This window comes from Chiloscyllium plagiosum, unplaced genomic scaffold (assembly GCF_037043375.1).
Source record: "Chiloscyllium plagiosum isolate Xiang-an unplaced genomic scaffold, Cpla_swu_hap1 HiC_scaffold_32, whole genome shotgun sequence".
Classification (NCBI taxonomy): domain Eukaryota; kingdom Metazoa; phylum Chordata; class Chondrichthyes; order Orectolobiformes; family Hemiscylliidae; genus Chiloscyllium; species Chiloscyllium plagiosum.
Genome location: NW_028270170.1, coordinates 46531053 through 46555387, shown reverse-complemented (window position 1 = coordinate 46555387; position 24335 = coordinate 46531053). Strand labels below are relative to the sequence as shown.

The 24335-nt window shown below is 45.4% G+C and overlaps 1 protein-coding gene across 1 annotated transcript in view; it reads right to left on the bottom strand.

Moving 5' to 3' along the window:
- LOC122558121 (1-phosphatidylinositol 4,5-bisphosphate phosphodiesterase delta-3-like) overlaps positions 1-24335 on the bottom strand; it is a 116868-nt gene that overhangs the window by 76630 nt on the left and 15903 nt on the right. The window contains exons 2-4 of the mRNA XM_087977975.1: positions 12976-13125; positions 9438-9666; positions 6666-6795 (exon numbers count right to left, since the gene is read on the bottom strand). Coding sequence (XP_087834101.1) covers positions 6666-6795; positions 9438-9666; positions 12976-13125 — 509 coding nt within the window. The remainder of the gene's footprint in view (positions 1-6665; positions 6796-9437; positions 9667-12975; positions 13126-24335) is intronic.

The window sequence follows — 24335 nt, the reverse complement described above, 5'->3', positions numbered from 1 at the left end:
TGAGATCTGGTCCAGTTGTTGTGGAATTGCTTTTTGACAGTGATAGTGATATCCTCAATGTGAAGACAAGACTTTGTCTCCACAAAGACTGTAGTGACCAATTTAACTGATACCATCTGCAACAGATACATTTGTGAGGACATGGTCAAGTAGGTTTTTCCCTCTTGTGGTTCCTTCAACACCTGCTGCAGACCCAGTCTAACAGTTTTGTCCTTTAGGGGTCGGCATGGACCGAAGAACCCTGCTGTACATCTCTATGACTCAACCAGTTCAGTCACTTCTAAGGCAATGGTGGTGGACACTGAAATCCCCCAACCCAGAGTACATTCTGTGCCCATGCCATCTTCAGTGCTTCCTCCAAATGTTGTTCAACATGGAGTGGCACTGATTCATGAGCTGAGGGAGGACGCACGCGGTAATGAGCAGGAGGTTTCCTTGCCCATGTTTAACCTAATGCCATTAGACTTCATGGCATCTGGAATCAATGTCGAGGACTCCCTTCTGACTTGCATCATTGTGCCACCTGTGCTGGGTCTGTCCTGCTTTTGGGACAGGACATACCCAGGGATGGTGATGGTGGTGTTTGGGACATTGTCTGTAATGTCTGATTCTGTGAGCATGCCTATGTCAGGCTGTTGCTTGACTGGTCTGAGAGACAGCTCTCCCAACCGCCTGCCAGGTGATACTAAGAAGGATTTTGCAGGGTTGACAAAGCTGTGTTTGCTGCTGTCATTTCTAGTGCCGAGGGGGATGCACAGCAATTCAAATTCATTCCTTTGTTCTCACTTTGTAGTGGTTTCATCCAGCTGGGTAGCATGCTGGATTGTTTTAAAGAGCAGTTCAGGATCAACCATACTGCTATGGGGTTTGGTGGCCAGACCACAGAAGGAGAGCAGACTGCCTTTCCCTCAATGACACTGAAAAGGGGGCAGTCCCTGCAACAACCAACACGGTCACCATCAGGGCTAGCTCTTAGTTCCAGTTTTTGATTTCAAATTTCTCCAGCTGACTCAATGGGGCATACACCCACATCCCCATAACATTAGCTTAGCACCTGGAATGACATTTTATTATATACTTCCATCATGCCTCCTCCAACCAGCATGTCAGACTTCGGAACGGTTCCCTTGGAGGCTATCAGTAATCTCTCAGATGGTGTGTGTAGAGCAACAACTCAACTTCGACGTTTTGGCCTGTTTAGAGGGACCCAGATATAGAATATCCCATAAACGTCTAACATTTATCCTCCCCTTGAGGAAGCATAAACCAAACATAACGTCAGCTGCTCACTTTATTCAGGAGTCTTGCACATTAGCAGCTCTATAACTGACGACATTTATTCAGGCCCCTTCAATGTTTTTGCACCTAACTTCAGCCTCAAGTTGTGATTGGTAACTAATAAACAAAAGTTAGCAGACTTGGATCAGGGTTTTCATTCTCGCGATGCATTAGCACAAGTTGGGAAATTTCCTGGATCACCCTACATCCTGCAGGAAAAAGCGCTCTGAGCAGCAGCACCCTGTGGGCCTGTGGAATTCATTGCCGCAGACTGCAGTGGAGGCTGGGACGCTAAATGTCTTCAAGGCAGAAATTGATAAATTCTTGATGCCACAAGGAATTAAGGGCTACGGGGAGAATGCGGGTAAGTGGAGTTGAAATGCCCATCAGCCACGATTGAATGGTGGAGTGGACTCGATGGGCCGAATGGCCTTACTTCCGCTCCTATGTCTTAGAGTCTAGTTTCTCCAGCCACGGCTGCAGATCAGAGGTGGCTGGGGATTGCTGATTGCCAGAGCAAGGCTTCCTCACTCTTTCAAGGTCTTCACCTCTGTCATCTTCCTTAAATAAGAGGCCTATGATGTTCACCCCTCATAACCCCATGCCCATACATGTCAACTCATGCAAAACCACGCCCTCTCAAACCATCCTTGTCAATATATGATGCCAACATGATCAAATTATGATCCTTGCCCTCATGCCAACTCGTCCTTTAACCTCTATGCCAACTCATCCCTATTTGTGACTTCTTAAAAGGTTGCCATTAGCCTTCACGCCCACTTACCCAACAAACATAACAGGCAGACCTCAAGCGGTTAAAATGAGATAAAGTTCTAATTATTGATTATAGGCTCATTATATTAAAAAGCCCCACTTATTAGCGTATATTCCCTCAGCACTTTTTAAAATAAACAGGCTTGTAATCATAACCACAGCTGATAGTACAGTCATACAGTACTGAATCAGACCCTTGGGTTTAACTTGACTGCACTGACCAGACATCCCAATCTGACCTAGTCCCATTTGCCAGCACTTGTCCCACATCCCTCTAAACCCTTCCCATTCATACACCCATCCAGATGCCTTTTAAATGCTGTAACTGTACCAGCCTCCATCACTTCCTCTGGCAGCTCAATCCATGCACGCATCACCCTCTGGGTGAAAAAGTTGCCCTTAGGTCCCCTTTAAATCTTTTCTCTCTCACTTTAAATCTTTGTTCTCTAATTTTGGACTCCCCTACCACTAGGGAAAAAAAAAAGAGCTTGGCTATTCAACCTATCTATGCCCCTAACCATTTTATAAATCTCTGAAAGGTTACCCCCTCAGCCGCTGAAGCGCCAAGGAAAAAGGCCCCAGTCTATACAGCCTCTCCTATAGCTCAAACCCTCCAGTCCCAGCAATACCCTTAATCTTTTCTGCACCCTCATGTTTAACAACATCGTTTCATTGAAGGGCAGCCAGATTTATATGCAGTATTCCAAAATTGACCGAACCAATGTCCTGTACAGCGCAACTTGACCTCCCAACTCCCACATTCAATATCTGACCAATGAAGGCAAGTGTGCCAAACACCTTCTTCACCACCCTGTCTAACTACGATTCCACATCGTTTAATAACTTCTGAGCTGCCTATCAAATTGATAACTTACAATACACCCACGGTGATAATGATATAGTGTGTAAAGTAACCAAGCATTAATACTGCTGGAATTATAGCACTTTGGATTATGTCAATAGCTAACTGTTGGAACTTTCAGACCAGAATTGTTGAACCAACCGCATACACAAGGCATTTTTTTAAAAATATCAATTTTTAAAGAGCTGTCTATTTGAATGAGTGTTATTATATGACACACCTCTGCAGACCTTAGAACATAAAAACATCAGAATCAGAAGCAAGTGTAGGCCGTCCGGCCCGTTGAGCTTGCTCTGCCAATCAATAAGATCATGGCTGATCTGTTTGCGGACTTAGCTCCATTTGCCCACCCTCTCACTGTAACCCTTAATTCCTTTATTGCTCAAAAATAAAATCTATCTTTGCTTTAAAAACATTCAATGGAGAAGTGTCACCTACTACACTGAGCAGGGAATTCCACAGATTCACAACCCTCTGGGTGAAGACGTTCCTTCTCAATTCAGTCCTAAATTTGCTCCCCCTAATCTTGAGGCCATACCTTCTTGTCCTAGTTTCACCTACCAGTGGAAACATCCTCTCTACTTCTATCTTATCTAGTCCCTTCATAATTTTATATGTTTCTATAAGATCCCTCCCCCTTATTCTTCTAAATTCTAATCAATATAATCTCTTCATAAACTAACCCCCTCAACTCCAGAATCAACCTTGTACTCTTCAAGAGCATTTACACTTCTGTTAAAGATCTGTGACTCTACTGTTGGATCAAACAGACAAACGGACTCAATAAGAGTGCTGCTGAGTTCAAGATTCCCACAGATGGGAGTCGGGCCCCATTCGCAGATCATTCCTCACTGGAAAACTGGCTTCTCAGAAAGATAGGATCTGGGACATCCAGGCACATCGTTGCCCATCTCTTTCAAAGATCTCCCGACTCTCTAATGATCCCTCAAACACCAGGCTTCTGGCCTTGGACATGGCTAGGAGACAGTGAATTTATTTACTTTGTTGTTTCAAAAAGTTAAACTCCAAATCTCAAGTGTGTCAACTCTGTCAGCCTGCTGAAACATCAGTCATTGCAATGCCTTAATGGAGGGCCAACTCCAAAAGCGTTCCTTTCAAATGGAGAAATTAAAAGGACTTAAAATTTTTGGTTAATTGAGCTTTAAGCGTTGCAATGCCAAAACTCCACACTGTATGATCCGATGAAGTGTCTTCACAGATGCTGCTTGACCCACTGTGGTCTCCGGCAATTTTTATTTTCAGTTCAGATTCCAGCATCTGCTCTGACAGGAAAATATCTTTGACTCATGACCTGTGAATCAGTTTCTGACGGAGATGAGACTGACCAGAAACTGAACAGCAAGAAAGAAACTAAGAAATTTCAGTTGATCTGTGCGTGAACTAAAACCCAAGTACAGTAGCAACGTAGCATTAATATTACAAAGCTTGGACAGCAGAGAAGCTGAGATCTTTCTCCTTAGAATAAAGGACATAAAGGCAGTGTGAGCAGAGTGGTTCAAAATCAGACAGGAAGTCAGGAGAAACTGTTTTCATGCAGTGTTGCATGATGACTTTTTGGCACATTGCTACAATTTGGGGTGTGCTGCTTGACAAGCTCATGGAATCATTTTTAAATGGTATCTTTCAGTAGCGATTTGGATGCATGTTGGAAATGGAAGAGTGATGGGGAGAAAGCAGGTGGTTGGCACTTGGAATTATTCTGACAAATTGCTGACACAGACATGATGAGGCAAACAGGCTCCCTCAGAGTTATAAATCTCTCCTGCAATACTTTCATGGCTAGCTGTATGGCTATCAACACAAACGGCACTATCTTTTCATCGGTCTCTTGCTTTGTTCCAACCTTCTAAACTACAGGGAAAGAAATCTAATAGAGTATATTTTTAATCCCTCAATCACACCTTGGAGAGCACATTGGAAGAAGAAAAAAAAAGGTAAGATTTATACCTTAATAACTCTTGAAATGATAATAGCCAATGAAACATGTAACTGACCTAGGAGGAAAGACTGGATCGACTGGGCCTGTATCCAATGGAATTTAGAAGAATGAGGGGGGAATCCCATAGAAACATATAAAATCCTGATGGGACTGGACAAGCTGGATGTGAGAAGAATGTTCCCAATGTTGGGGGAACAAGGGGTCACAGTCAAATAATAAACAGGTAAGCCATTCAGGACTGAGATGAGGAAGAATTTCTTCATTTGGAATTGTGAACTTGTGGAATTCTCTCCCACAGGAAGCTGCTGGGGCCAGTTCATGAGAGATATTCAAGAGGGAGCTGGACATGGCCCTTGCAGCTAAAAGGGATCAAGGGGGATGGAGAGAGGGCGGGAATGGGATACGGAGATTGCATTATCAGCCATGATTATTTTGAATGGTGGTACAGGTTCAAAAAGGGCCAAATGACCTACCTCTGCCCCTATTTTCTATGTTTCTATGTGGGGTTTTCAGGCATTTGTTTTTTCACATCAGGACTGAACCTCACACCCAGTCTGCCTAATTTTGACAGTCCGGGTCACTATCTATTGGGGCGCACGGTGGCTCAGTGGTTAGCACTGCTGCCTCACAGCACCAAGGTCCCAGGTTCGATTCCAGCCTTGAGTGACTGTGTGGAGTTTTCACATTCTCCCTGTGTCTGTGTGGGTTTCCTCCGGGTGCTCCGGTTTCCTCCCACAGTCCAAAGATGTGCTGGTCAGGTGAATTGGCCATGCTAAATTGCCTGTAGTGTTAGGTGCATTAGTTGGAGGGAAATGGGTCTGGGTGGGTTACTCTTTGGAGGGTCGGTGTGGACTAGTTGGGCTGAAGGGACTGTTTCCACATTGTAGGGAATCTAATCTAATCTCCTGATGTGTGCCCACCCAGCTACAATAAGACAGTGGGTGTCAGCTATGGTCATTGGTAGTACTTCTGCCTTGGAGTTAGAATGTTGCAGGTTCAAGGCCCCACGCTGAGTACAGAAGCACAAAACCAAAGGGGAAAAGCCAACATCATTACACTGAGGGAGCATTACACTGTCAGAGTGCTGCTGTTTTCAAATTAAACATTAAATCCTTATTTTTGATAACTCAGGTTATTCCATAACAAAGTAGGAGTTCTCTCTTGACAATCTCCCTCTCAACCAATACTGTTTGAAAAAGACTGACATTGTATATCTCAGAGGCATCTGTGGGACCTCTGTGCAAAACTGCAGCATGGTTCTTGCATTGCAACACTGATAAAGCTCAGAAATACCTCATCAGCTACTGAATGTTTCTGGACCTCCTGAAGTTGTGAAAGGCACAAGAAGAAATGAAAATAAGTACGGAAAAACAAAATGCAGACTTTAAACATAAATATAGCAGTAATAAGTATGGAAGTTAGCTCACTGAGCTAGGTGGTATGGTTTTCAGACATTTCATCACCACGACTAGGTAACTGGAGGCCTCGCTGATGTTACCTAGTCGTGGTGACAAAATATCTGAAAACAAACCTTCCAGCTCAGCGAGCTAACTTATATACTTATCAACCAGAGCTACAAATCTTCTCAAAAACTGATATTGCAGTAATGTTGCATTAACCAGTGGCAATGGCAAGGCATCGGTCCAATAGCCAGCTGTGTTTGTGGCAGGATTCCCTTTGATATCATTCACTCTGACAAAGGGTCAGCGCTCACTACAGGAAAGGAGAGAGTTTCAGTGACGGGGAAGCAAACATTAACAGATTCCCACCTTCCACAGTTCTGGCTCTCACCTGGAAGAGGAAGTTGACATAATCATCATCGACTTTGAGATTGATCATCTTGAGTAGATTTTTCACCTCCTTGAAGCTGATCTTGTTATCATTGTTTTTGTCAGCCTTTTCCAGATGCTGATGGATCAAGGTTGCTAGAATTAAGGCAATAAACTCAACCAGGGAGAGAGATTCAGGAAACGGATCTGTAATATATACACTTTCAGCACATGCACAGGGCTGCAAGGACTGAAGGAAAGCAATACACTCACAAAACACTGCCTTATTAACTCAGAGACACTGCAGTCTAGGAGAGCTCATGTTCACTGCTCGATCTCCAGCTGTAGGTCCGTGCACTAATGTACTTCACTGTACTACTTTTATTATTGACATTAAAACATCTTTCCTTTTAACAAATTAAGAGACACACACAAACAAGACCGGAAGGCCAGGCTTTCATCAGTAAAGTGTGAATTTCAAACCCACTGACTCTGGAAGCAGTTCAGAAGCCAGGAGGGGAGTGACTGAATGAGTGCAGAGGCCAACGAGTCAATTCGGCCTGAACATGTAGGCCATTCCGTTTAGGGTGTCTGCCTCACTAACCAATGAGATTGTTGCTGATCTAATCATCCTCAACTCCACTTTTGTAATTTTTGCTTCCACACCACCCCCTGCTCCCCCCAACCCACCCCACCCGCAGACACACACACAAATCCTTTACTCCTGATTTATTAAAAATCAGTCTGTCTCAGCCTTGTACACACTTCATGACCCAGCCTTGATGGCCTTTCAATGGCAAAGAATTCCAGAAATTGGGTTGATTCAGAAGAAATTCCTCACCTGTCCTAACTGGTGACTCTTTATTCTGAGATTATACTCTGTTCTCAGACTCTCCCAAAACGGGAAACAACCTCTCTGCACCTATCCTGTCGAGCTCTCTAGGAACCTTGTTTTTCCAATAACATTTGATATTTTGTTGTACTAAAAGGCTATTAAACCCTCTAACCTTCATTTATTATCAGCCCTCAACCCATTCAAACACTGTGCCACCTTCTATGCCCACTCATCTAGAATGTACCACAGAATCAATTAGCTATAAAATAATTCTGAAGAGAAGTCCCACAAATGTACTTCAAAACTAACAGTCACTTCAAAATCTGGAAAAAGACTCTGCTGCTTTTACAACGTTGTAAATGCATCAGACAATCAGAAGCCATTACTGAATAAAAACGCTTTATTTCCTAGTGCTTTTAAATTTTGTCCAAATAAACATAGGTCAAAGGACATGGTTCAGAGGAACCTAGTTCAACCTCAAGAATGTCAAACAATCAAAGCAAATACTCTACTTCAGCCTTGATAAACAGACTTCCTGCTGCAGTAATGCATTACAGAGCCTTGGAGCTCAGTCAAGCATTAAGACTTCTTCCAGCAAACCAGAGAGGTTCCTGACTCTAGAACAGCAGTCACAACCCCCTCTGAACTACATGCCCTCAAGAATGAGATAGGCATAGAACATAAAAAAGTACAGCACAGAACAGGCCCTTCAACCCACAATGTTATGCCGAGGATTATTCCTAATCTAAAATAAAATAACCTAACCTATGCGCACCCCTCAATTCACTGTTGCCCATGTGCATGTCCAGCAATCACTTAAATATCCCTAATGACTACTTCCATTACCACCACTGGCAATGCATTCACAACTCTGTAAAGAGCCTTCCTCTCTCGTCCCCTCTATACCTTCCTCCTAACATCTTAAAACTATGACTTCTCGTACCAGTCAATCCTGCTCTGGGGAAAGGTCTCTGGCTATTGACTCTATCCATACCTTTCATTACCTTATACACCTCGATCAGGTCACCTCTCTTCCTCCTTCTCTCCAGAAAGAAAAGTCTGAGCTTAGTCAATCTCTCTTCGTAAGAGAAGCCCTCCAGTCCAGGCAGCATCCTGGTAAACCTTCTTTGCACCCTCTCCAAAGCCTCTATCTTTCCTGTAGTAGGACGACCAGAACTGGACACAATATTCCAAGTGACGTATCACCAGGGACTTGTAGAACTGCACAGTGGTTAGCACTGCTGCCTCACAGCGCCAGAGACCCGGGTTCAATTCCCGACTCGGGCGACTGACTGTGTGGAGTTTATACATTCTCCCAGTGTCTGCGTGGGTTTATTCCGGGTGCTCTGGTTTCCTCCCACAGTCCAAAAATGTGCACGGCAGGTGAATTGGCCATGCTAAATTGCCCGTAGTGTTAGGTAAAGGGGTAAATGTAGGGGAATGGGTGGGTTACGCTTCGGCGGGTCGGTGTGGACTTGTTGGGCCGAAGGGCCTGTTTCCACACTAAGTAATCTAATCTAATCTGTAAAAAAAAAATCTAATCTAAAAACCTCGTGGCTCCTCAACTCTATCCCCCTGTTAATGAAAACCAAAACACCATAGGTTTTCTTAACAACCCTATTACATTCCCAATGGAATTGGTCAAGTCGGAAGGGCAAGGTGCAGGTTTGCTACCCATCACCCATATCCCTTGGCAATGGAAAGAGGATGAGTTACCTGCCATTCTTAAAGACAACTGGAGTCTGTCTGACACTGCGAAATTCTGGCCATCTATTTCTCAGAAGCTTGTTCTGGGCCAGATTTGCTAAATGCGGTTGAAGCAATTTTTGGTTTTTAATGATTGCTGAGCACTATCACCAGCAAGCCAAAACATTTAGACGGGCACCAAGTCTTTGATGGACAAGTGACGCGCTAGCACGGAACTCTATACCTTCCTCAGAAGAATATCAGAAAGGATATTGTTCAATTTTCTCTCGCTGGCTCATGGTTTCCACTCGACTGATGAGTTTTTTCAGGCCTTGAACCCATCGCCTTCCTTCTTCCTCCGACTCAGCCACCAGGTCCAGGTTTGTACGGCTGCTGGTGAACATGATGGTGAAGCACCGTTTCTCTGAGAAGCTGCTGCCATGTTTCTTCATCACCTCTGAGCGATGGCCCTCTTGGATGTCCCGGATATCCATCACCGAGACTGAAATAATGGACAAGAGAGATTAGCACCGGACTGGCCAGGTATTCTGACAAGACAGCAATCTCAGGTAAGATTCTGCAGCAGGCAGTCAGCTAGGTCCCTGCTCAGCCAATGTCTACCACCTCTCCATTTTCTTGCTACACCACAAATCCACTCGCCCTATCCTAACCATTCCCCTCTTCAGTTTAGATGTTTTCTAAACAACTTTTTCAGAGATCTTGTTAAATGTCTTCGGAGCAAATGGGCCTGAATCTGGGACCTCCCTCTTTATTCTGAGTAACCTGCTATCAAATTATCCCATTAACCCATCTCACGGGTTTCTTCTGGATGCTCTGGTTTCTTCCCATAGTCCATGGATGTACAGGTTAGGGTGGATTGGCCATGCTCAATTGCCCATAGTGTCCAGTGATGTACAGGCTAGGTGGATTAGTCACAGGAAATGTAGGATTGCAGGGATAGGGTAGGGGTCTGGGTCTGGGTGGGATGCTCTTCAGAGGGTCGGTGTGGATTCGATGGGCTGAATGGCCTGTTTCCATACTGCAGGGATTCTATGAAGAAGAGGTAACAATTAACACATTGCCCACCACTTCCCCTCTTGGTTGTAAGTAGATATTAATTATATTTAATTGGTTGCTTGATATTCTCAGCTGCATTCTAATACAAGGGCAGAGGGTTGGGAGAACCAGCAAACATCCTGAAGAGTCTGATCAGGGGGGACATTAAAAAGGTCCAGGCAGCAACCATGGAGAGGGTTGTTATAACTGACGATCTCCCTCCTTTGTGGCTATGTCCATGCCTGGGTGTCCTTTGAGAGGGAGCATGCATTGCTCACTGCTATACCAAAGGCCCTCTGTTACCAATGGGCACAATTTCACCTCACACCCCCACCACCAAATTTAAATTACTTACAACATTAGATTATTGTTATAGTGCCATCTTTTCATAGTTCTTGGTTCTTTAAAAAAAAAAGGAGCAGACTGAGAGAAGGTTTGTTTGCCAGTAGCTTTCTCTAACTAAAATGTATAGGAGGCTTAGAACATCGAGCAATACATCACAGTATAGGCCCTTTGGCCCACGATCTTAATCGAAGATCAACATAACTTAGACACCCTTCAATTCACTGCCATTCATGCACTAGTCCAGCAGTTGCTTAAATGTCCCTAATGCCTGACTACTACCACTGCTGGCAGTACATTCTACACATCCACCACTCTGTGTAAAGAACCGACCTGACATCTCCCGTAAGCCTTCCTCCAATCGCCTTAAAATTATGCCCCCTCACGATAGCCATTTCCATCCGAGGGAAAAGCCTCTTGCTATGTACTCTATGCCTCTCGTTACCTTGTACACCTCTATCAAGCTTCATTCCTGCGTCCTATCCCACACTGACCCAGATTTGATCTGGTAACAGCTGATACTCATCTAAAGAGATGGAAGTTGCAAATTAAAATATTCATTTTGGATGTAGAGTTAAAGTCCTGGTGGCCATTATTTAAAATGACAGAAAGCACGATTAAATTCTCCAATGTTCTCAGCATCTCAGCCAATCGCACTGCAGGAGCTATAACTTGTTGTTGTGTGGGGACCTGGAATGCGCCCTTCCCAAAGAGAAGGTGTGACGATACTCCTCCTTTGACAAGCTTATGTTGTCCTTGAGATTTTCTTCAGAGGAGTCATAAAGGCAGATGTTCTGAAATGACTGGAAATATCTGTGGGCGGCACGGTGGCACAGTGGTTAGCATTGCTGCCTCACAGCTCCAGAGACCTGGGTTCAATTCCCGACTCAGGCGACTGACTGTGTGGAGTTTGCACATTCTCCCCGTATCTGCGTGGGTTTCCTCCGGGTGCTCCGGTTTCCTCCCACAGTCCAAAGATGTGCGGGTCAGGTGAATTGGCCATGCTAAATTGCCCGTAGTATTAGGTTAAAGGGGTAAATGTAGGGGTATGGGTGGGTTGCGCTTCGGCGGGTCGGTGTGGACTTGTTGGGCCGAAGGGCCTGTTTCCACACTGTAAGTAATCTAATCTAATCTAATCTAATCTAATCTAATCTAATCTAATCTATTTGAAGAAACTTTTAGGTTTTTTTTTAAAACACTAGCACAATGAAAGGAGCTTGGTCAGTTCTCCCAGTTCAGGGTTGGTTTGGTTTTAGCAAACGGTTTATTTTGCAGCTGCTGGTCAAGTCTGAGAAACAGCTCTGTGCTGATCCTCTCTCTCTGACATCTCCAGGAAGAACCGGGGTTTGATTTCACCTTTTTTTGCTTTACCTTTTTTTTGAAAAGGGGATGTTTATGGGGATATTCTAAGTATTTGGAACAGCATCATTAGGTGGTATAAAGTTGACTGGGTTTTCATACTGGTTAAGTTATTTTAAATTCAGTTCTCTTTTATTCAGGTTTCATTCAGTAATGGGTAAATAAATTCGGTTTTGTTTAAAACTGTGGTTGGGCCAGCTGCATCCCTCCTGGAATATCCACTTTACACCTGCTTAAAACAACGAGAAACATTAGGGTCTGGGCTACCTTCTTGAAATGGCCTGATCCATAACAAAGGCTAGGTCCAGTTCTGGCATGGTCACTTCCTATATGATGTCAAGTCAGATGTAAATGAGATGAACAACAGTCAGGTGAATTGCAAAAAAGGTTTGGAATTTCTCATGGATTTTCTGGATAGACAACTACAAAGGAAATTGACATGTGAAAGGCCCATGATACATGGTCAGAATGTACCATCTTCCAAAAAAAATGTACAACCATTGCACAAGATGGACAATAACAAAAAACATTGAAAAATTCCAATTTGGGTATTCCTGAGTCAGTCCCATCATTTAAGTTACGCGTTGTGTTAACACGTCCCAGATAAACTCATGGACAAACAGCTCGTATATACTGGTGGTGTGCTGCTGTTGGAAAGGGAGACTGTTCTATCAGGAAACAGCTCCTTCAGAATCCTGGGGAACTCTAATTTCCTCCAGCTTTGATGGAACAAATGAGATATTCCTCACATGGCACTGGGAACGGAGGGCCTGATGGTGACCAGGTCTCTTAGTAATCAGTTACTGGACAGAACAAAGGCTTAAAAGGCAGAATAGTAGTGAAAGCATGGAGGGCAAGTCCAGTAGTGATCCTTAGGAAAGGAAACTGGAGCTGCATTAATGGGTGAATGAACTCCAAAAATGCCAGAAAACCATTATTATCAATAAGCTGGTGCTATCTCCAGGAATTCGGAAACAGTCTTGATCTGCTAGTCCTGGATAACTCTCAGTCGCTCAGTGATCCACCATCACGGTGGCTGCATGGGGATACTCACAGGTGGGTGCTTTATTCCTGGACTCACACCAAATGGACAGACCATCCTCCTGCAGTTTCAATCGTCGATTCTTCTTCCACGTACCGGACTTGACTTTTTTTAACTTGCTGCCTTTTAACATGAATTTCACGTCTTCGTCATCCTGCAACCCTGAAAGAGACCGGAGGGCAAAGGTCAAGATCTCCGAAATAAAAAAAAAAGACAGTGGCCACGGATAACGAACAACTGAACCTGGAAGAGTTACGGGCAATTTAACTTTTGATTCCAATATATGTTTTTCTTTCTTAAAAGAGGACTACCACAGAAAAAAAGAAATACCATGGATGTAAATTTAGAAGCTGGAAAAGTCTGCGGTGGGACCATAGGAATATTGCACCTGGAGTGTGAGGGGAACTTTAAACAGAGAGAGGAGTAGAAGAAAGAAGTAACAAGGGCTGACTATTACCAGCTGTAAGTGTACAGCTACACCCTGCAGATAGTGTGTGTGTTTTAGGAATATACCAAAACTAATGGCAACTCTGGTCTGGGTGTGCTAGTCAGACAAGATGTGTTCATGAGTTCAGGTATTTCCCTGGGTTTGAGCACTAGTGTGTTCTGATGGTCAAAGCTAAAGAAGGAAGCCCAGCGTTGAAGTCAGCCCTGTGTTGCAGGGAGAAGGACTCTTGCACGGAGTGTTAAAAGCTGATTAGCCAGCAAGCCATGGAGTGATAAAGGATACCGATAAGAATGACACTGCCAGGCAGCCATCACCAGAACAGATAGAAGGATTTCAACTTGCAAAAGCCAGGAATCCTGAAATTGATTGTTTCATGATCAATCATAATAACTTGGGGAGCCTCACCTGGGATCTGCTCATAACATGGACAGGGCGACCATTACAGACACTGATAAGCAGATGAGTGGACGAGGAGACAGTTAACTTCACCACACAAATAACTCAGTCCATTACCTAACCCAGTGACAGGGTAAACATACCGAGAGTCTTCTCTGATTCTGTGCTCCTTACAGACTGCTCTGTTGGCACAGTGGGCCGCATGGAAAGTTGTAAACACATGCCATGCCATTTTCTGACACCACTTAGAAATTACATGAAAGACTCAAATGCTAAAGCACCTAACTGAGAGAATGATGCCTACATGTTACCATGACAAACCATATATTCATACGGTTTCCTCAGAATGCCTAGACACCCCCAAGACTCCAAAACTACATCTGCATTCAGAATGTAAAATCTGTCTGTGTGATTTGATCAAATGAACTTTTAGCATTACAAGTAATTGCAGCCTGCTCCTGAGCCTGGAATATGGACACAATGGCCCATTGATCAAACAGTGCAAGTACGGAGACAGGGACAAAGTTTTCTTTGTGCCTGCAGCCAGTGTCGTGAGGAATTGGCACGTCATTAGCATCGTTGGGAAGCAGCATGTTATGAAAGACAATATTTGTTTTTGATCTTATCAGGGCACTTGTTCATACCGTCTGACCCCATGCAGGACAGGGCTGGAGTGGGGCTAACAGGAAAAAGAGGCAACTGAGGATTAGGGGATAAGGTGGAACATGAGAGGGTTTAATCACAAAGTTACAACAGTACAGAGTTCAATGAATTCAACGTCAATCCAGAAACCTTCCCAAAGGCTCCCGAAACAGACTACAGATGGGAGGTGGAAGACCTGGAAAAATGGTGCACTGAGAACAACCTAGCTCTCAATGCCGGCAAAACCAAGCAACTCATTATTGACTTTTGGCGGGAATTTATTCCTGTCTCCTACACGTTAACAGTACAGAGGTGGAACAAATGGAGAGTGTCAAGCTCCTGGGAATGGTCATCCACAACAAGCTTTCTTGGACTCTTCATGTAGACACACTGGTTACAAAGGCCCAACAACATCTCTTCTTCCTCAGGCAGCTGAGGAAGTTTGGTATGACTGAATAGCCTTTTATAGGTGCACCATCGAGAGCATTCTGTCTGGATGTATCACTACCTGGTACGGCAACTGTACCATTCAAGATCGGAGACGGTTACAGAGAGAGAGTGGTGAACTCGGCCCAGACAATCACAAAGACCAACCTCCCATCTATAGAATCCATCTACCAGGCCCGCTGTCAAGGAAAGACCGCTCTCATTCTTAAAGATCCATCCCACCCTGGCAATGTTTTTCTACAACCTCTACGTCAGGGAGAAGGCACAGAATCCTGAACACATGCACCAGTTGGGTTTTGAAACAGTTTCTACACTACTGTTGTTCAGATACCGAATGGACTCGAACGCTTAGCATTTGCATGTACCGGTGTTTCTGTTTTTGCTGCTGTTTACCTATTATTTACTTATCGATGTTATTTAACTCTGATCTGCCCGTGTTGCTCGCAAGACAAAGCTTTTCACTGTGCCCCGGTACACGTGACACTAAATGCAACTCAATTCACTGGGGGAAGGGACTAAAGCTGGGCAGAGTATAGTACTCAAACACTTCAAGGCTTTGTGTTAAGTTAGGAAAACAAATGTTAGATTGGATATTGCACATCCCAACACTCTGACTCTGTTCACATGAACCGTAATCCCTCCAGTTAATCAGCCTTCAGTTCACATCCTACAGAGACTAGAGTCTGTCCCGTCGTTTTTCAAAATTCTCTCTCCATTGCTGCATTTTCTTTCTCAGTCTGTCTGCTTTCTCACTCCATTTCTCCCCTTTGTCCCTCAACGACCTTGGTTATCTGTTTCTTTCCTTGTCAGTTCCCCCCTTTCATGCTCTGTCTTCCTTCATAACCTAAGGTTTAAAGGTGGCGGGGGGGGGCAGATGTTAAAGGACCCAGAGGGGCAATTGTTTCACCCACAGAAGGTGGTGGGAGTGTCTGGAGCAGGCTGTCAGAGGTCGAAGTGGAGGGGAGTACCAGTTTTGTCACTTAAGAAACATTTAGGCAAGGACATGGATGGGACAGGTATGGAGGGATATGGACCAAACGCAGGTAAATGGGATTAGTTTAATTATAGAAGCTGGGTGGCATGGTCAAGTTGGGCTGAATGGCCTGTTTCCATGCTGTAAACCTCGGACTCTTTAATCATTGCCCCATCCACCCATCTTTTTTCTCAGAAGCTTGGAATTCGATCCTTATAGCCTGTGTCTGAGTTGAGGTTTGGGAGGCATAGTGCAAACTGCATTGAGATGACGTCACTGGATGCTCACAACTCTGGGAAGTGGCCAAAGGGAAGGAGAGTAGGGAGGCAGGGGTACTGCTGGCATTCCATCAATCTCTGATGAACAGATTTAATGAACTCTACAAGGTAATAAATAACTACCACTTCAACAGCTGGGGTGTGGGGTGTGGGGTGTGGGGGATACGGTTCTCAGGAACGACAGGTGCTAATGGACATATTCCTCAGGTTTTGAGAAACAGAAAAGACTTGAAGTCACTGCTCAACCAGTGACGCAGAGCCTCCATCGCTGGTCCCAGCATGTTGGAATTTCTCAGCACTACAAGGTGGGGGTTCCTCAAAAGGGAGCATCACTTCCTGATCAGGAAAAGGGCAGAGAAGAAAGGGGCAGGGATTCAAGGGGAAGACGGAAGACACTTGTCAACGAACAGGGTGACCCTTCACCCCCTGCATGGTCAGCCACCCGCACATGACAGTTTTAATGTCATGTCTCTAGTGGGAAGGTGGTCTTGGAGATCTCTGCTGCAGTCCAAAATGTGCTGATGTCTCTCAGCCCCCAGGGCAGTACCCTAACTGCAGTCATCACTCTCATTGTTGCCTAGAACCTATACATATTCGGGTTAGCCCAGGATCTGCCAATGAATCAGCTATGGGGCTGAATCTCTCAGTGCCCTATTCCAGTGGGACAAAGGAACCAATCCTTCTGGTTCAGTAATCCTGTGCAGGCACAGAGGGCATTAGCATTGGACACCACAGGGAGTCCATGACTTTTGGCACAGAGACCAGGGTGGGAAGGTTCCTGAAAGAGAAGACCTCCGCTCAAACAAAAACAGAAAGTCTCTGGGAAACTCAGCAGGTCTGGCAGCAAAGAAGGCAGAGTTAACATTTCAGATCAAGTAACCCTTCCCCAGGATTGAACAATGATCGCAGGACACACTGTTTGCCATTCTGCCTTTGGCTCTGAGGCAACTGTTATGATGATTCCTTTATCCTGGAGACTTCCAGGTCAACACCAGTCATAACCATGGGTCAGAACTCTGAAATACTGTGGTCATTTTTAACTTTTCCCTCCAAAAAGAAGAGAAAAAAAAAGTGTTTCGCTTAAAAAAAGAGAACTAGCTTTGGCTATATCAGCCATGGATGTAAACTAAGTGGTTATCTGAAGACGAAGATTCACAAAATGCCAAACCTAGAAAATGCAAGGGCAACATCATACACCTCCCTGCAAAAAGGGTAAGAGACAAGTCCATACAAACTGAGTTGTGATCCCCTCACTCAAGATAATGAATAGCTGGTACCCTCTGCTTAACAGCACACCATCCTGCTGTGGATTATGACCCAACCTGTAGAGTACATAACACTTTGTCAACAAGTTATCGACCAGACCACCTCTCCTCTCCGAGGAGAAAGTGAGGTCTGCAGATGCTGGAGATCAGAGATGGAAATGTGTTGCTGGAAAAGCGCCGCAGGTCAGGCAGCATCTAGGGAACAGGAGAATCGACGTTTCGGGCATTAGCCTGAAGAAGGGCTAATGCCCGAAACATCGATTCTCCTGTTCCCTAGATGCTGCCTGACCTGCTGCCCTTTTCCAGCAACACATTTCCATCTCACCTCTCCACCAAAGTATTGGAAAGAGTAAGCCTAGCCCTTTACTTTTATATTTATGTTAAGGCAAGTGTAAAGCACTATGTTCCAGAATGATTCAACTAGTCCACTACTCGGCTGGAAATAAAACACACTTGATTTTTACTACACAGGTAAAAAGCAGCATAACTTTATTGAAATATCTAACAAGGTAATCATCAACTGTTCCAATATAAGCAGCATCCCATAAACACAACCGTTGGCAAAAAAGCAACTCAACAAAGCAGTCATAATCACCATAGAGTTCCTGCACCGTGGAAGCAGGCCATTCCACCCATCCAGTCCATGCCGACCTTCTGAAGAGCATCCCACCCAGATCGACTACATTCCTGTAACCCCACATTTCCCACGGCTAATCCACCTGGTCTGCACATCATTGGACACTACAGACAATTTAGCATGGCCAATCCACCTAACCTGCACATCTTCGGACGGTGGGAGAAAACCGGAGCTCCCATAGAAAACCCACACAGATATGGGGAAGAATGTCTGTGTGGGGTTTGTACAGTCACCCAAGGCTGGAATTGAACCCGGGTCCCTGGCACCGGGAGCCACCTTGCCGCCTCATACTGTCTCTTTCCAGTCCGGAAGAAAGAAACAATCTGCCCCTTTTGATTATAAGGAGGGAGCCTCACTGTCTAAGATGTTGAAAATGTTCAGAAAAGATTGAAGGATGTTGCGAGGGTTGGAGGATTTGAGCCATTGGGAGAAGCTGAATAGGCTGGGGCTATTTTCCCTGGAGTGTCGGGAGCTGAGGGGTGACCTTAGAGGTTTATAACATCATGAGGGACATGGATAAGATAAATAGACAAGGTCTTTTCCCTGGGATGGGGGAGTCCATATCTAGAGGGCATAGGTTTAGGGGGAGGGGGAAAAGATATAAAAGGAATCTTTTCATGCACAGGGTGGTACGTGTATGGAATGAGCTGCCAAAGGAAGTGGTGGAGGCTGGTACAATTACAACATTTAACAAGCATCTGGATGGGTATATAAATAAGAAGGGTTTAGAAGGATATGGGCAAAATACTGGCAAGTGGTACTAGATTAGGTTGGGATATCTGGTCGGCATGGATGAGTCGAACTGAAGGGTTGTTTCCATGTTGTACATCTCTATGACTCTGACTAGATGGCTTCACATTAGCAAATCAAGCTTAGCCCAGCAACCAGCCAGTAGAAATCTTCAACGAAATGAAAGCAAAACAAAAAAACCTTCCTGACTCTGAGCCCTGACCCTACCCTCATGACTTTTCATTTTTTAAAAATCATCCGGTGCGAATTGAAAAGTTGCTTACCAACATCCGGTCTAAAAGAGACATTTCAGCATCACTGAGTACACCTGTCACCACAGAGAAACAGCACAGAACACCTCTCAAAGGCACAGTCCTGTCACAAAACAGACAAACACAAAAAGACAACAGCTAATAGCCAATACCAACTCTACTGGAATATGCTAGTGGGACTGAGTGGGTTAAGGCACCCCAGCTGGGATTCATGCATTCGCATTCTATGAAGGTAAGTGTTAGAGAACTATCTCCTCGTGACCACTGCAGTGCAGGTCCAAACGTTTCTCTCACTCAGCGCTTGGAGCTAACAAGCCTGACCAAGAAATAAAGGAAACACATCAAAACAACTGACTGGTCACCCAGAATGTAGAGATTCATTACCAAAAGGAATCAGAACAACAGAACCTCAACCAAACTGCAAACTTGCTACTTGTAACCTCCACTGGAATGGCTGCAACATTCAACTACCCACTCATCATACATTTAGCCCTATATCTGGTTTTAATAAATCTTTAAACATTTTAATATTAAACTTATTTTTATTCTTCGACTCCTTGTGTTGAGTACTAATCCTTGGTGTTTAGTAATTCATAAACTCACTTTTGTTAACTCAAGAAGCCTAAAGCTGGGTCTGGGTGAAAAGGAAAGCAATTAGTTTTCAAATTAACTTTGTTGTGACCACCTGAGGGGCTGGGTAAAGAAACAAGAGGCACCACTTCATCCCTATTCACCTCAGATTTCGGGACACTAGCCAGAAATATAATAAAGTGGGGAACCTCCCCCAGGGCCTGAGCAAAGCGCATCCATAACTCCATGGGTGATTCCTGGGGATAAGGGTCATCTTCCAAAGGTTTGGCTCCCAACTCCTGCCCAGTACCTAGAAAGGCACTAAAAACCAGACTAATTTCCTGACATGAATCCTCACTGTACAGGACACTGAATATGTGCTTCCAGGGATGGAGAGGGTTAGGAAGAGGTAAAAACAATGACTGCAGATGCTGGAAACCAGATTCTGGATCAGTGGTGCTGGAAGAGCACAGCAATTCAGGCAGCATCCAACGAGCAGCAAAATCGACGTTTCGGGCAAAAGCCCTTCTTTTGCCCGAAACGTCGATTTTGCTGCTCGTTGGATGCTGCCCGAAAAGGGTTAGGAAGAGGACTGCTGAGCTTGAAGCCCAGATAGCTGGGGGCATCGCCACCAATGGAGGAGTGATTAAATATCAGGGAGGTTCAAGAGTCTAGCATTGGAGGCCTTGCAGGGTTGTAGAGCTGGTGGAGATCACAGAGGTGAGGAGGGTGAGGGATTTGAAAACGAAGTGCAGAACGACTTCCTGAGGAAGTGGTGCGGGTACAATTACAATGTTTAAAAGACATTTGGATCGGTGCATGAACAGGAAAGGTTTGGAGGAACATGAGCCAGCCAAGCAAGTGGGACTAGTTTATTTTGGAATTATGGTTGGCATGGACTGGTTGGACTGAAGGGTCTGTTTCTGTGCTGTCTGGCTCTATTGCTAGACCAGAAACCAATGTCGGATAGCCACCACGAGGGTAATAGTGAAAGAAGACTTGGTGTGGGGTAAGACACAGACAGCAGAGGTTTGGATGATCTCAAAGTGACCAAGAATAGATTGTGGGGCACCAGCCAGGAATTTGTTGGGTAGTTAAACTTAGACACAACAAAGCATGAATGAGGGTTTCAGACAGGCTGAGACAAGGGCAGGTTTGGGTAATGTTATGAAGGTGAAAATAGGCACCCTTAGCATGAACATACATACAGAAGTCCACCTCAGGATTAATTCTGATGCCAAGACCATGAACAGTCTGGTTTAATCTCAGTGTTGTTCGGAAAAGGGATAGTTAGAGAGTGGAGTTTTGAGTTGGGACTGTAAACAGTCACTTCAATCTTCCAGAGACTTCATTAGAGGACGGTTAATGGCGTGTGTGGGGGTTAGTGGGAGGGGTGTGGTAATGGCATTGGGGGAGGGAGGATTGCATGGGAGGGGTTGGAGGTAATGGGAGTAGATCGGAGTAATGGCATGGGAGGGGAGAATGACATGGGAGGGGAGGGGGTAATGGTATGGTAGGGGAGGTGCTAATGACAGATAATGATGTTGGTAGTGAGAGGGGAGGGGTGTAATGACATGAGGGGAGTGGAAGGGGCTAACAACAAGGGAGGAGAGAGAAGGGAAAGGGGCTAATGACATGGGCGGGGAGGGGGTTAATGACGGGAGGGATAATGGGAGGGGAGGGTGAATGAAATGGGGGGAACACAGGATGAGGAAGGACAGAGAGCAAGGGATGGATTGTGGGTATGGTGGGGGAAGGGGTTACTGACAGAAGGCCTGGATGGCTGGCGAAGGTTATGTGATCTAATGTTTGGTGGGAGGGGGCATGAGTGACAGGCCTGGGGATGGGAGGGTTGGCAGAAGGCCCAGGAGGGTGTGCGGTGGCAGAAGGCCTTGGGTGACAGAAGGCCATAGGGAGTGGGCCAGGGGTGCAAAGAGGCCTGGGAGAGGGGAGGTGTGACAGAATGCCATAGGGAGCAGGGCAGAGGTAATAGAAGGCCTGGGGGGGGTGAGTGACAGAAGACCTGGGAGTGCCAGCAGGGTGGGGGGGGGGGGGTGACAGAAGGCCATGGGGAGTGGGGCAGGGTGACAGGCCTGTGGGGGGTGGGGAGCAGTAACAGAAGACCTGGGGGGGGGGGAGGGGAGGGTAGTAGGATGGTGGGGGAGTGGGTTCTGGGGGGTGGATGCGGTGCAGTGACAGAAGGAGTTTGGGGACACAGAGGAAAGGGTGAAATACAGGAAGTAGGGAGAGATGGATGAGGGTGGGGGAGGGGATGTTGGCAGAAAGCGTTGAACTGATGGGCAGGCTGGAAATGGGAAGGAGTGAATGATAGGAAGAAATGGGAACTTGTAGTTTACCAACACCAGGGGAGATACCTGATGGCTGATAGTCCTTAAGCTAATAGAGTCTCATGAGTGGGCGGCATGGTGGCAAAGTGGTTGGCACTGTTGCCTTACAGCGCCAGAGACCCAGGTTCAATTCCCACCTCAGGCGACTGTGTGGAGTTTGCACATTCTCTCAGTGTCTGCGTGGGTTTCCTCCGGGTGCTCCGGTTTCCTCCGACAGTCCAAAAAATGTGCAGTTAGGTGAATTGGCCATGCTAAATTGTCCCAGTGTTAGGTGAAGGGGTAAATGTAGGGGAATGGGTCTGGGTCGGTTACGCTTCGGCGGGTCGGTGTGGACTTGTTGGGCCAAAGGGCCTGTTTCCACACTAAGTAATCTAATCTAAAGGAAATATTGGCTCATCCAGCACTGGGCGTTGAATAAGCAGCCTCAGAACTGAGCAATAGTCGAGATGTCGAGAGAGGGTGGGGTGAGGTGGAGCTGGCATTGCTGATGCTCTCGTAAAAATAACACTGTGCCTTCAGCTGGTGGGGGGGTATTATTACTGAAAGGCAGAATGTAGATGGGAATCAGAATGAGGGCAAGGATTGCTCCTCGGGAGACCCTAGTGGTATCAGCGGGAGAGCAGGAAGACAAGTTATTGCAAAGGAGTCTGATTCAGAGTTGTCAGGCAAGAATGGAACTATGAGAGCGCAACCCCTTCCCTCCCCCATTAAACTCCCTTAAAGCAGACAGGGATTGGCGGAAGGTGGCTGGAATCAATTATCTCAAAGAAGAATCAAGAGAGAGTGAAAGCCTACCTCTGTCACACAGTGACTTTGACAAGAGCTGTTTCAATAGTATGAGGGGGGGACAATACCCAATTGGAGGGATTCAAACAGAGTTCCAGGAGAAATGAACATAGATGGTGGACCTTGAATAAGAGTAAAGTGTTGATTGGAGATGGACTGCAGTTTTAAAGGATGGGGGGGGTCACGGATTATTCTTTAAACTGGAAGAAGAGCACAGCACAGCAGATTTAAAAGGACAGAGAATAATATTATCTGAAGGATTGCCTCATAGAATGAGGGAACAGATGATGGATATATTAGTTCAAGGTAACTTTGCATATAAAAATGAGGAGCTAACATTCAATGGAGAGAGAGTGTTATGGAGTGCAGATAACAGGAATAAAGCCCTCCTATAAGAGTATGAACTCTGCTCACATACAGTTACGACTTGCAGTATAACATTGGTCACAGAAGACAGTCAAATCAAAACAAAATTCTGGGTTACAATTACCCACCCACTTTGTGAAAGGGAGCCTCATGATCAGTGGAAGTTACAACGTGGGTCTGGGATGAACAGACAAGTGTGATTAACAGAATTGTTACTGACAATTTTGAGAAGGAAGAGAATTTAGGATTTGTCATAAGCAAATAAACCCCAGAAATGCTCAAAGTACCGTCTACTGATGTTTCAGATGTTATTCAAAGTAACACTACTGAAGTAACTCCACAGAGGCCAGTACCCAATCACCAAGTGACCCACGTGGAGAGTCCTTGACACTGATGCAGCTCCCTCAGAGCCAGCTCAGTGTCAGGATGGCTGACACTGCTGTTCTTATCTGTCAGCCAGGGCTCCTTCATTGGGGTTGTTATTTGGACCAATCGGGGAACTCTGATCCTCAGAGGATACCCCTGTGGCTGACCTTGTTACAATCACTACATCCCTTTTCCTCTGAGTCAGAGGATGAACGCTGGCTGTATTTTTTTGTAGCTCTTCCTGGGGTGTTTTAGCACCAGGTCAGGTTCCTTAGACTTTGCCTCAGACACGGGAGGTGTATAATACACAGTAACTTCCTTCTTGCGCCCGGAGGGTCTCAGAAGAAATTCATTCTCTTGATCAGGCAGCAAGAACATCAAGGTAGCAACATCCACTCCGTCCATTTCAGATTCCAAGATCTCTTCAACACTTTATAGAGAGGGAGAACCCATGGGGTCTGGAACAGTGGGAGAGGCCTGTCAAGAAGCTTGGTATGTTTTACTCCTGTCCCATTTGAGAGGTTGCAGTTTTCATTTGGTCCATGTGCTTGTTCAGGACCATCGCACCCACCCGAACTTTATACATCACTAGACCTGACCTCACATTGACCACGCAGGGCCATTGCCGTGGTTCCCACACCTACCTTCATCCCTGAAGTAACCAGTCTCTCTCAATTAGCAGAGTCTTGTGACTGGCAATGCTGTTCCTGATGCCATTTCACCCATTTCCCCTCCCCCCCCCTCCCCCAGGTCTGGAAAATCAGATTTAACTGGGTGCAGAATCTTCCACCCTATTATAACTCTGTTGCAACTATCCCTGTAGGTGCACGAGGGGGTGGTCTGATAATC